Source organism: Fundulus heteroclitus, chromosome 6 (genome assembly GCF_011125445.2).
Source record: "Fundulus heteroclitus isolate FHET01 chromosome 6, MU-UCD_Fhet_4.1, whole genome shotgun sequence".
Lineage (NCBI taxonomy): Eukaryota > Metazoa > Chordata > Actinopteri > Cyprinodontiformes > Fundulidae > Fundulus > Fundulus heteroclitus.
In genome coordinates, this window is record NC_046366.1 from 91,884 (window position 1) to 104,314 (window position 12,431).

The 12,431-nt window shown below is 36.8% G+C and overlaps 1 protein-coding gene and 1 long non-coding RNA gene across 5 annotated transcripts in view; one reads left to right on the forward strand and one right to left on the reverse strand.

The window, feature by feature from the left end:
* Window positions 1-3,362, reverse strand: part of tmem68 (transmembrane protein 68) — a 73,966-nt gene extending 70,604 nt beyond the window's left edge. For 2 of the 4 annotated variants that reach the window (XM_036137793.1, XM_036137795.1), the window contains exons 1-3: window positions 3,170-3,362; window positions 2,638-2,660; window positions 2,295-2,442 (exon numbers count right to left, since the gene is read on the reverse strand). In XM_036137793.1, coding sequence (XP_035993686.1) covers window positions 2,295-2,344 — 50 coding nt within the window. In that variant the 5' untranslated portion in view covers window positions 2,345-2,442; window positions 2,638-2,660; window positions 3,170-3,362. The remainder of the gene's footprint in view (window positions 1-2,294; window positions 2,443-2,637; window positions 2,661-3,169) is intronic. The other 2 variants (XM_036137792.1, XM_036137796.1) reach the window with 2 other exon arrangements.
* A 3,868-nt stretch (window positions 3,363-7,230) lies between these two features.
* Window positions 7,231-9,663, forward strand: LOC118563373. The gene is made up of 5 exons (XR_004931166.1): window positions 7,231-7,301; window positions 7,491-7,604; window positions 8,690-8,716; window positions 8,808-8,981; window positions 9,060-9,663. It is a non-coding gene; the product is annotated as an uncharacterized LOC118563373 (long non-coding RNA).
* Window positions 9,664-12,431: the final 2,768 nt, after the last annotated feature.

A 12,431-nucleotide genomic window follows, 5' to 3' on the forward strand; every position in this document is an offset into this window, starting at 1 on the left:
CTCTCAACCGGAAAAGTTTTTGCCAGCACATTTCTAAATTTGTCAAAATTATACTGAAATTAGACGTTGACCTGTGCTAAAATAACAATACAACCAAATGTTTCAGAGCAACATAAAGCTAATGTGTAACCCTTTTGAAATTTTATATGAAATAATGCGGCGCTTAACAGGGTTTTTTGCCTTTGTGCTATGTATAAACAAACTATACTGTGTTACACTTACGAAATCAATGAACGACTGCAGAGAAAATGAAATAACATTTCTGCATGCAACAAAACATTTTTAACTCCGAAAAAAAGACGTTGGGTTGAAGGTTAAGTAAGTAGTCAATGTCTATTTGAGTCCTTGTAGTAATGAAAAAAACCCGGGAACTTAAATTATCCACTGGCAGCAAAAAAAATGCCATCCTCTCTCTGCATGCCGTCATCCTTTTACTGGCGCCGTGCAGTCAGCCGTCAACCTACATAATAAAATGTCTATTTCACTGAACAATGAAAAAATATTGCAACTGATCTGGGAGAAGACAATGAGCGGGAATCAGAAAATGTCTCTCTATCTCTCTCCTCGCTTCACGTCGTTTACATCAGTAGAGGGAAATTTTAATTGAACGCCGAAAGTTTTATTTAAAAGATTAAATTGAGTGACTCAGTCTCTCTATTGATCGAGCAGCACCTACTAACAGTGCTGCTTCGTGCTGTCACTCTGAACCAGTGACAAGATCTGATGCGCATGACACGCCCACACCGCTGTGGGGAGCTGAGGTGTGTTTCCACGGGCGTGGTCTACCTGCTGAATGTAACCACTGTAAAAGTGTTTACTTCTCTGACTTAATAACATCTTCATGGATCGCTCTGTTATCGTTACTGCTGCTCTACCAAAGTGTTCTCTCTCACTCGTCATCGGACAAAAATCAAATTAAACGTCTTTGTGTTTGTATTTGCGGCGTAAATTGTGAGTCACACTCAGATTTAGTAAGAACACACGCAGGTAGATAATCAGAGTTTAGTGCGTGAATCCACCTGGATGGTCTCTACTTCAGAGAGGTTTCAGGTTGTGGAGGTGTGGCCGATCTGAGTGTCTCTTTCTCTCATTCCAGGCTGAGCCATCAATGCAACTGAAAATCCTCAGGATTCTGTTGTGGATGTTGTGTGTAACTTTATTGCAGTTGAATTCAAATTATGTTCTAATTTTATTTCCACAACCTTTGTTATGATAGTTGTGTTGTAATTACAACACTGAAAGGGGTGCGCAGCTAAAAAAGTTTGGGAACCTCTGTTTTAAATACCAAATATAAAAATATTTTAGATGGTACGAACGAAATGAGCAAGCAAAAATAATACATTTTAATTAAATGTTCATTAATTATTTTCAAAAACTGAGCCACATCACAGGGATCAAAGAGGCGCACGCGGCTCCGGAGCCGCGGGTTGCTGACCCCTGGTTTATACCTACTGGTGTAGGCTAGCCAAAGTCTGGGCCTAAAAAAGACGTGACTGAATTGAAGCCAATTCTCCAAAAACAGTGGACTACACATTCTTCACAGCAATGTGAAAGACTCCTTATCATTTAACAAAAACATCTGATGGCATCTATTCCCCAATGCTTTTTACATATCAGCACAGTTTGGTTTGTATAGATTTGTCTTCTATTTCTTTTAATAAATAAAACTCTCTTGAAAAGGGCTTTTTTAAATAAGGTTATATTTGTTCGAGATCAAAATTAGTTTCATGATATAACATTTTTATGAGACAAAAAAACAAAAAGCAGAAAAAAAAATTCAAGTAAGTAAATCCTGTTTCCTTTGTACTAATATGAGAACTAATTCAGATAAATATCTAGTTCTCTCTTGACTTGAGTCTCTAAGCAAAGATGTGTCCGCGTCATGTATCGGTTCAATCATGAGAATAATTTATCATTCTAATAGAGTCGACGCAAAAAAAATGAAAAAGGTCAATATTTGATGTAACTCCAAATTATCAACAATTTTCTAATTTTCTGAGACTCTGAATTTTGGGATTTCATTACCTTTAAGCCATAATTATCTAAATCACAAAAAGTAAAGGGTTGAAATTTTTCACTTTATGTAATGAATCTAAACAATATATAAGTTTCACTTGAGAAATGAGTGACAAAAAACATTGAACATTTTTTTGATAGTTAACATTTTTTGAGATGTATATGTACATATCAGATAGATGCTTAAAATTACTCATTTTGATAGTGACGTCAAATCTATTGATGCTTTCAAACTGCCATATTGTTAATGCGAGTGTTAAATGAAGCATTATACATACCAGGAAGGACATAGTGTCTTGTGCGCCCATTTGGCAAGACTGGTGCTCATTGTCCCCCATGAGTGTTCCTTCCAATAGCTGATAATGACCAGAACAGCAAAATTTCCAGTCTATGACGGGTCGCTCTCACTGAGGATACATGTATTATCTGAAGTAGAGTACAATTAAGATTGTTAAGCAGCATTTAATTCAAGTGAAATGCAAAGTCATATTCAATAAACTCAAACCTGGATTCCATTGAGCTTATTTTTTAAGATTAAAATTAGCTTTTGAAAATAATATTTAAGCAGGTACTAAACATACATTAATCAAGACATTGTTTAATTTATTTTAATATTCTAACCTTAAATGCTGTGTTTTCATTCACTGTAAGGAAAAAATCATCATAATTAAAATAAATAAAGGCTTGAAAATAACACATCACGACAACGTCTGTGTGGCATTAATTTACAAATTATCTTTGAGAATAATATTCTATCTTTTGTTAATATGACTGCATATTACATCAAAACAATAAATACATGTTTTCTCCGTGAAGTGTCATTGAGTAATTATATTTACCAAAAGCAGCAGGTATGGATAAGCGCATAAGTGGGTCAATGATCCAACAAGCTTTGCTCGTGCACTGATTCTAACGACAGCTATGTTTACCAAGATAGCAATGTTTCACTTTTACAAGGTTTCATCCATCAATGTGGTTGTGAGGTCGCTTACAAGCGACCTGCGATAAGTGTGGGGTAGATGAACAACACCGAACAAAATGCAGACCAGGTGGAAATGTGCCTACTGTTACCAGAGCTGGAGACTGCAAGTTGACTGTAACCGTGCGGCAACATCGAACGATCACATTAAACAAAGAGAACTGTAAACAATACCTTGGTGTTTTACTGTGTTGCTCTGTGAAAATACCTACTAATTAGTCGCTATACTACATGTATTACATTTCGGAAAATTCACATCTACCTCAGAGACTAAAGCTTTCACCTCTACTTCTTCCTCCTTCGCTTCCTTTTCTTCTTCTTTTTCATGCATAGGTGGGTCGCAAACAGCTAATGGGTACTTACCGCCACCTACAGTCATAGGCCGTTTCTCAATTCACGAGAACGCGAGTCCGTACTCGCGTTCTCGTCAAGTCTGTTCTCGGTAAGAACACAGGAAGATCGGACTTGACGAGAACGCGAGCACGCAGCACGTATTGTGCATTGGAACAGAAGTATACTCGTGACGTCATCACACCCGCAGCGCTTGAGCATTCCTTTAACGTTCAAAACTATTTATACACTACACCAGCATATCTTATTGAAAACGTTTTTTTATTTAAATTAATTTCTAAAAAGTATAAAAAATATCTAAAACAATTACAGAACTGTGGGTATAAAACCAGCAATAGCGGGAATTTCTTTGTTGGGAGTTGTAATTGTTGTAGTTGTAGAGGCGATTGAATCTTCTTTAAAAATCAGCACTTTGTAGAAGCAAAATGAGCAATACGAGCAATATTGCTGTTGCTTCAGTCGTTGGTCAGCTTTACCAGCAGGCTGAAGAGGAGATGCAGTTGAGGAGGCAAATCCGAGCAAGGAGAAGATTGATGCAGCAGAGGAGCCTCAGAAGGCAGGCTTTGCTCACCCATCTATTGCCAACTGGTAGGTATTTTAAGATTGACAGCCTATTTCCTACTTTTATCTTTAAAAAAACCCCCATTGATGATGATATTAAAAACGTGATCAGGTTGAAATTGTGACTATTTTTTCTATATTAATAAAAATGAAGACCCAGTTTTAACATTAATAACAGTAGGGTTAAGCTACTTTATTGCACCTCCTGACCTTCACAGCATTGATCATTAAGAAAGGGAAAAAAAAAACATTTTTATGTCTGTCCACCTTTAAAGTGATTAATCTATAAATTATGTGCAGTTAGTTCAGCCCATTTTTTCAGTGAAATGGTAAAAATACCAGAGAAGGGAAGCCATTTGTTACATTTACTATACATTTTACCTTTTCTTTCTTGAGAACTATAATAATCTGCATGTTAAACAGGTATAGTTTTATGCATAGAAAAGGTGACAAAAAACAATTATGGTAACATTTGGCATTTTTTATTTACAGGAAGAAACAGAAACAAAATATGTGAGGATAAACACCTCTGTGCCAATCCTCCAAATATTTTTTAATGAAGGGGACCTGAAACCAGCCTTCAGGCTGAACAGGTCCACCATCGTCCTCCTCCTTCAGCTGCTGCCCATCAGAAGGTCCATGGATGGCCACAGGAGTTAGAGGTGCTGGTGACCCTCTACTGGCTGGTCTGTGGTGCATCCTATATGAAAACAGCTTGCCAGTAAGATCTCTTACCTTCTTGTCCTTAAATAGAGCCAGCAATGACACACAATTGATACATAGATTATATTAATTGGATAGAAGATTAAGACATATCAGCATATTACCTAAATTACAAGTTAATTATATATTTGGTACAGGTCAAGTGGAGGCACGCTACAACAGGCACCACGCCAGGGCGAGAAACATCATTGAGCGTGTCTTTGGTGATCTGAAGACACGGTGGCGTTTCATCTTCTTAAGGGTGCTGGAGGTCCGCCCGACGTTTGCCCCAAAAGTAATCGCCGCCTGCTGCATCCTCCACAATATTAGTATAGCAGCAGGTGACCAGCTTGACGTGGAGGATGAGGAGGATGACCCAGAGGAGGATGACCCAGAGGAGGATGAGGAGGCTCCAGCTGGCTGCATGTTTAAGTGAACGTGACTACACATGACCTAATGTAGATCAGCTGGAGTCATGTTCACATGCTGCTTCATTTCATTTTTTCACCACCTGGAAAAATACATAAAATAATGCGTAAATTAATTTCCTTTCCAACTATTTTTAATTGTAAGTTTATAGGCATTGTCTGTTTGTATAAGATCTTAATAGAAGTTATTTCTTTGTTTTAAACCATGTTAGTAACTGTTAATAATTTGTTGAATATATTACACCTTCATTCTGTTCCAAAGATAAAACATTTGTATAAAATAAATGTTTTTTCATATACTATTATTACTATTATTTTCTTTCCCTCTTTCTCCTCTCAATTATTCGTGTCCTGACTCAGAAGAAACTCACTTAGATAGGAAAAACATTTATAGAATGTATTTATTTATTTATTTATTTTATATGCTGCTGCCGTCCTAGGGAGACATTTACAATTTATTCCAGCAAGTATTGAGTTAATAAAGCAACACACGTCAGTCAGATAAACACAAAACAAATAAATCATAACCAGCGGTATTATGCACACTACTTTTTTTAATTACGCACTAACTCTGTAAACAGGCCACATAGAGAAAACTTAAAAGTATAATGTTCTCGCCTCAAACGATCTTAAAACGTACTTTTGAACAACAACAGCAGCAGAAAAGAGATTTTTTTTAACTTACCGCTGTTAGGCCGTGGGCCAGAATCTGTACGGTGACTTTTCGTATGAACTGTCAGGGGGCAACTTTCTTGCACCGGGATAAGTTGCTACACATAGCAGTGATCTCAAAACACCAATGTTCCCACGTTTTCACTTGCACATTAATAAGTTATAGCCGATAAAAAATCTAAACTGTGGCGCTCCAGTCCAATAAGTCACGTGATTCGATTTTTGCTGCTCAGCCAATCCGATCGCTGTATTGTCAGCTGAGCGAGTTTACCACGTCATCATGGCTGCGCCCGTAAGATGGTTGTTTCTGTTGTGTCTGTTTCCAGACGAAGAAAGCCCAATAATAGCATTTTGTGGCGCCACCTGGCAGAGATCTTGATGGCAAGAAAAAAATAAATAGCCCAGACCATCCATCCATTCATCCATCCATCCATCCATTTTCTAACACGCTTATCCCTGCGTTCGCGAGGTGCCGGTCCCTATTTCCAGCTGTCAATGGGCGAGAGGCGTTGTATAAACTGGACAGGTCACCAGTCCATCGCAGGGCAGAAATAGTCCAGACTTTTGCCCAATTTACTGTGATATCACCAAGACCTGCTGCGCTAGGATAGCACAGGTGTCGTTGTGCCAAACGACTTATCCCCGCCAGAATTTGTATTCCCTGCACCAAGAGCGCATTCAGCTGGAAGAATGAATCTAGTCAACTCCGCCTCATTTCCAACCTATTAGGCGTGGAAATGAGGATGTTTTACTTTTCTTAACGAAATATAGCAATGGTGTCGTTACATTATCGTTCATCCATCCATCCAGTATAATACGTTATGAGAAAGAAAACGGTCATTTCCAGATGTGTCACGAAAATATTAGCTTTATGTTATTAGATTGTCGAATGTCTGTCTGCTGAAACCAAAATCCACCTTCCTAAGTCCATCACAGCTGTCTGCTGGTTCTCTTTTTTTCTTTTTTGGTAGCTAAACCCGCATGAATAGATTATATAAAGCGGATTTCACGTGTGATCAAATGAACACTGAATAAAGGCACAGCCAAAATTATCAGATTTAATAAGATTTTAATTCAACCAAGAACCTTATCGAGATATTAACCGTATTAAGAAAACGAGATATGTCTCTTTTAAAAATAGAACAACGTATTAGGAGTTTAAAAAAAATAAATTTCATTTTACTAGAATGTGATGTTTAAAATATTTAGACTTCACAAAGCTGGAGGTTAAAACTTTTATTGATTTCAAAAATACAATACAAAATTCTACAAATTCCGAAGGGGATAACTCGTTTGGCACAACGAGTTTATACAACGCGTCTCACCCATTGACAGCTGGAGCTCGGCACCAGCACCTCGCAAACCCAGCGAGAAGGACCTCGCTGCAGCCTTGCGGAAAGGGGCGGGGACGGACCACTGTCAGTCCCATACCTTATATGGAAATGGGATTATTGCACTCCGGAAATGAAGGGGGCGCTATTTTCATTATCACTAGTACCTTAAAGAAGCGGAGTTGAGAAGAAGAAGTAGAGGTTCTTCCACTGATGTTCGGCACACGATCCATAATGCAAAACCTACGAAGTCAGCAAAAGGTATTTTTACCTTCTTAAAACTTGTTTTCACATAGTAAATCATTTTTTAGATTAGGTTTAAAATATAATTAACAGCTGTAGACAAGTGAAATTCGTAATTTATACAGCGAAGGCTAACATGTAGCATAGATAATTATTTTCCTGCAGGGCACCATTAGATGGAATTTGTTTGTTATTTTAATCACACAGATCCACGCATCTATCTATTTGCAACATATTGATGTCCCCCTTGCTCATACAATGCCGATGAGTCGCACAAGGTACAGAACCATATAGCAAAAGCTGCTATGGCTCAACATAACGGTATGTAAAGTAACACTTGAAAAATATAAAATATTTTTTTTTTTTACATGCTTATCAGTTTTCAAGTGTTTTTCTTTTATTTTTAAATGTGTTTTTGGAACATGAATGTTACATTTCTGGAAAGTCAAATATTTTTTATAAACTAACAGCTGTCATCATATGTGGGTGTAGTACCCAGATGTGATGCTCTAATAACGAGTAGCACTGCTTCAATATATTTTTAATAAGTAACTGTGCAAAAAAACAAAAACAAAAATACACACAAGTAAGAGTAACAAAGTATTTTGTGAGATGGCTATTATTAAGTCCTGTTTTACTGATCATAATGTGCGATGTAATATTGCCCATTTATTTTAGCAGACATGAATAAAAATGAAGTTATGTACACTGTTCGGCATTTTCTAACCAAAAATGAAAAATATTATTACAAGAAAACAAATTAAGGTTAGAAGAAACCTAGCATGAACAACATTTATCTGTGTATCGTGTTTTATTTTTTTGTAGGTTAAAATGTGTTCTTCATTCAGTTAAATTACACACATTGGGTTGCGTATCAACAAATTTACTCAAGATTACAACATAAGGAAAAATAGACCTATTTTTTTTATTTTTTTTGTCAAACGTTACAGAATAATTGAGTAAATCTAATTAGTTAATACCTGCCCTTGGCTGTTTGAGCAATATCACTTTTACAATTTCAATTAATTTTTTGCAGAATATATATCTGTTAACTGGAAGCCATTGTGACTTCTAAAATTAATTGTTAAATCCTACAAAGCAGTAACAATAAAGTTAAAAAATCTACAGTGATTAATTTCAAACATGCCTTTTTTATACCAATCATTTGTATATTTCCTGATGAGTACTAACCTTTTCCTTTTATGTCAGTAGCTATTACGATTTGTCCTTAAATTTACGTTAAAGTTAAATTTACAATGTGCAAATGACACTAAAACCCTAAATGATTTAAAACAAAAATTAAATTCATTATTTGGACAGCATTTTTTATACCATTAGAGATGGAAAGGATAAGATCTTGAGCGATATAAAGTATTAACTAGCGTTTAATGCTCTTCACCATGCAGGTGCAAAGGATATCGCCAATCTTACAGGTAAGATTCACTCATAATCACGTGTCATAGCTATTCTTCTGGTATGACTGTCTTGCAATGCACCTGTTTTTTTTATTTTTTTTATTTTCAGATGCCTTTGAATGGACTTGAAGCTGTTCTCCAGGAGGTGGTACTAGCACAGGGAGACACAGCTTACCTCACCCTGGCATGCCAAGACACACCTTGGCATCGACCTTCAAGTGCTTTGAAGCCATTGTGTCTGACCCAGTTTCCGGGAAGAAGACTCACTTTGCTTGGCTGGATGGTAAGGACCTTTGAATGTTTTCACTTTAAACATGCAAAATTAGATTTGAACTACGTGAAATATATTTTTTATTAACAGGTGAGATCCACTGGGATAAATTTTAAGAGTCATTCAAAGCAGAAAATCGGATTCCTTTTGGGGTCGAAACGTGTTCTTCCTGCAACCGGCCATATAAAGACTGTGTGGGCTTCACCAGAAATGGAAGGGGAGTACCCTCGTTACTACTGTGATGCCATACCCGGACGCTGCCCTGAAAGTCAATAATGAATGAATCAGTTGTTTTCCATATTTCTGTTGTCACACATTGTTCGTTTTTTTTTTTTTGTGTGTGTGACATGCCATTTTAAAACATTTCTGATGAAGCACATTTGCCTTTTAACTTGTGCGGTCATTCGTTTTGAGTTATTTCAATATTATGTAAATTTTTGAATGTTCTTTTTGTTGTAGCTCATTCATTCATTTAGTTTTCATAGAAATATTGTCGGTTCCAGAAAAAGTTACATTGTGGCTGTAAGATGTTCTAAAGAGAGTAGAACCAATAAAGTTATTGTAACTATACTGTAACAGCATTGTTTAACATTTTGATAATCTTGTTTTAAAAATTTGACATACAATCAAAGTTAATAACTTGCAATATTTTATATGTTTAAATAAAATGTTTCCTAAAATCTTTGAAAAATGACTGGAATCAATAGAAATTTTCTTTACAAATCCGACATACAGCTAAGTTGTTTATGTTTTACCAGTCAGAATTAGATTTTTTTTTTTTTGTAATAAAGCAAGCACAGAGAAAAACATTGTTCGGTTACATAGTCATATTGCAAACATATGATTAATGTATGCTGAACAAAGGTGGAGACCAGATGGAGGTGAGGAAAGCTCAGGTGAGGAGCAATTGCACACATCAAGCCGGACTTTATGAAGGGTGGAGGAGATGAGACCGCCGCCGTTAGGCTGGGACAGAGGTGCATGATCAAGTGATTCGCTGAGCAGATAAGATGAAGATAGTTATAGTTAGAATTTACACATTGGTTTAACTTATGTATCCAGTGACTTTATTCAAAAAGGTTTTCATATAGAAAAAAAACCCTCATCCACAGCGGATCATTCTCTCTGCCGGTTACCAGCACCATGTCTACTGACGGATTCCGAGCGCCAAAGATTATTTCTTGTCAAATAAACTTTCTAAAACCTATCTCTGTGTGAGTCTTTCCAGGTTGAAGCTACATTTACAGTTTCAAATTAATCCCTTTTGGTTTAGCAAAAAGTGGATATTTAAGGTATTTGGAGCGCAGTTTATGAATCGATTGCAATTGGTAGAATTGATGTGGAAATTCTAAATGGAATAGTGGGACACCAATCAGTTTTATGTAGAAAAGTTTCCAATGAGACATTATGGTAAACAATGATAATAGTTGAGCCAGGTCGCCTGCAAAGAATTATATCTTAGTTTTCGGAATGCCACTTGTTAGAAGTTCAAAAGTAATTTGGTTTGTTTGTAAATTGTATTCACAATGTGAATAATAAGAGAAATATTTGGCAAATAAACAGAACAAAAGTGCACTGTAAATGGACATACTAAATTGGACAAAATTGTTGTCTAAATGTCTTACCGACCAAACCTCTTTTCTATCTAGTCCTTATTAAATAAGGCAAAGGCTATTATATTTTAGATTTGAATTTATTTATTTTAAGAGTACCATTCAAACATCAAAATCTGTTATTCGAACTTAAGCACTAGCAAGTATTTGGTTATATCTGTTTTCTTACTCAACGCTGGAGATAGGCACCAACCACCCCCGCGACCCCATAAGGGATTAAGTGGGTCAGAAAATGGATGGATGGATGTTTTCTTAATCTGCGATGGACTGGGAATCTGTCCAGGATCCACCGCAGCAGCCCTAACGATCCCACTATAGGGATAGGTGTGGATGGATAAATGTGTTGTAAATGTAATGTACATTTGTCTCTAAAATATTAATTTGATTTATGGTTGGCAAACAAATGGCGTTATTAATATTATAATTATTATAACACGGCTGGTACAGGAAATAGTGTCACTGGCGCCCCCTTAATTTCCGGAGTGGAATGGTCCCATTTCCATATAAGGTATGAGACTGACAGTGGTCCGTCCCCGCCCCCTTTCCGCAGGCTGCAGCGAGGTGTACTTGAACCCAGCGGGGATAAGCGTGTTAGAAAATGGATGGATGGATGGATGGATGGACAGATGGTCTGGGCTATTTATTTTTTTCTTGCCATCAAGATCTCTGCCAGCTGGCGCCAGAAAATGCTATTATTGGGCTTTCTTCATCTGGAAACAAATGCATACAAACATCTTACGAGCGCAGCCATGATGAACTGATGAACGCGCACAGCTGACAATACAGCGATCTGATTGGCTGAGCAGCAAAAATCGAATCACGTGACCTCTTGGACCGGAGCGCCACAGTTTAGATTTTTTATCGGCTATAACTTATTAATGTGCAAGCGAAAACGTGGGAACATTGGTGTTTTGAGATCACTGCTATGTGTAGCAACTTATCCTGGTGGAAGAAAGTTGCCCCCTGACAGTTCATACGAAACTTCTTAAGGAAGCGTCCTACAGATTCTGGCCCACGGCCTATGTGAGCTCTGTTTGCGCTGTCTCGAGTCAAGCTGCGGCCGCGGTGCATTCTGGGCAAGCGGTCAGTCTGAAGAACGCACAAGTCTGCTCTGATATGGCAAGCCGTTTTAACATAAATTAGGTTTTATCGCCCTTACATTCGAGATATCTCAAATTGTTTTATGACTAGACGTTTTAGCAATTTAAGATATCTCTAATTGTATTTTGACTAGTCAAAATACCTATTCGAGATATCTCTAATTACATTCTGACTAGTCGAAATGACATCAGATTTTCCATTGAGTTGTATGGAGACGTCAATTCAAGATATCTCGAATGAATTACTGACTATCTGAAATACCCATTTCAGATATCTACAATTAAATTACGACTAGTCAAAATTACAATTCAAGATATCTTAAATTGAGTTTTGACTAGTCATAATTCTAATTAAAGATATCTCAAATGCCACCATAATTCAAGATATCTTAAATGTATTTTTGGATAGGCGAAATGCAGTTTTGACTAGTAAAAAATTAATTTAAGATATCTTGAATTGTAATTTTGACTAGTCAAAATTCCTTTTAAGATATCTTGAATTGTAATTTTGACTAGTCAAAATTCCTTTTAAGATATCTCTAAATGAATTAGAGATATCTTGAATTATTCAGCTTTTCCATTTAAGATATCTTAAATTGACATTCTGACTAGTCAAAATGACGTTACTGATATCTTGAATTACGAAACGGCTTGCCATATGTCATCACACAGGAACCGGAGGCGTCCGCTTTTGTTTTCAGAGAAGCTAAAGGAGGGTGCTGTAATGCTTTGTGCCGTCTCGCATGTGA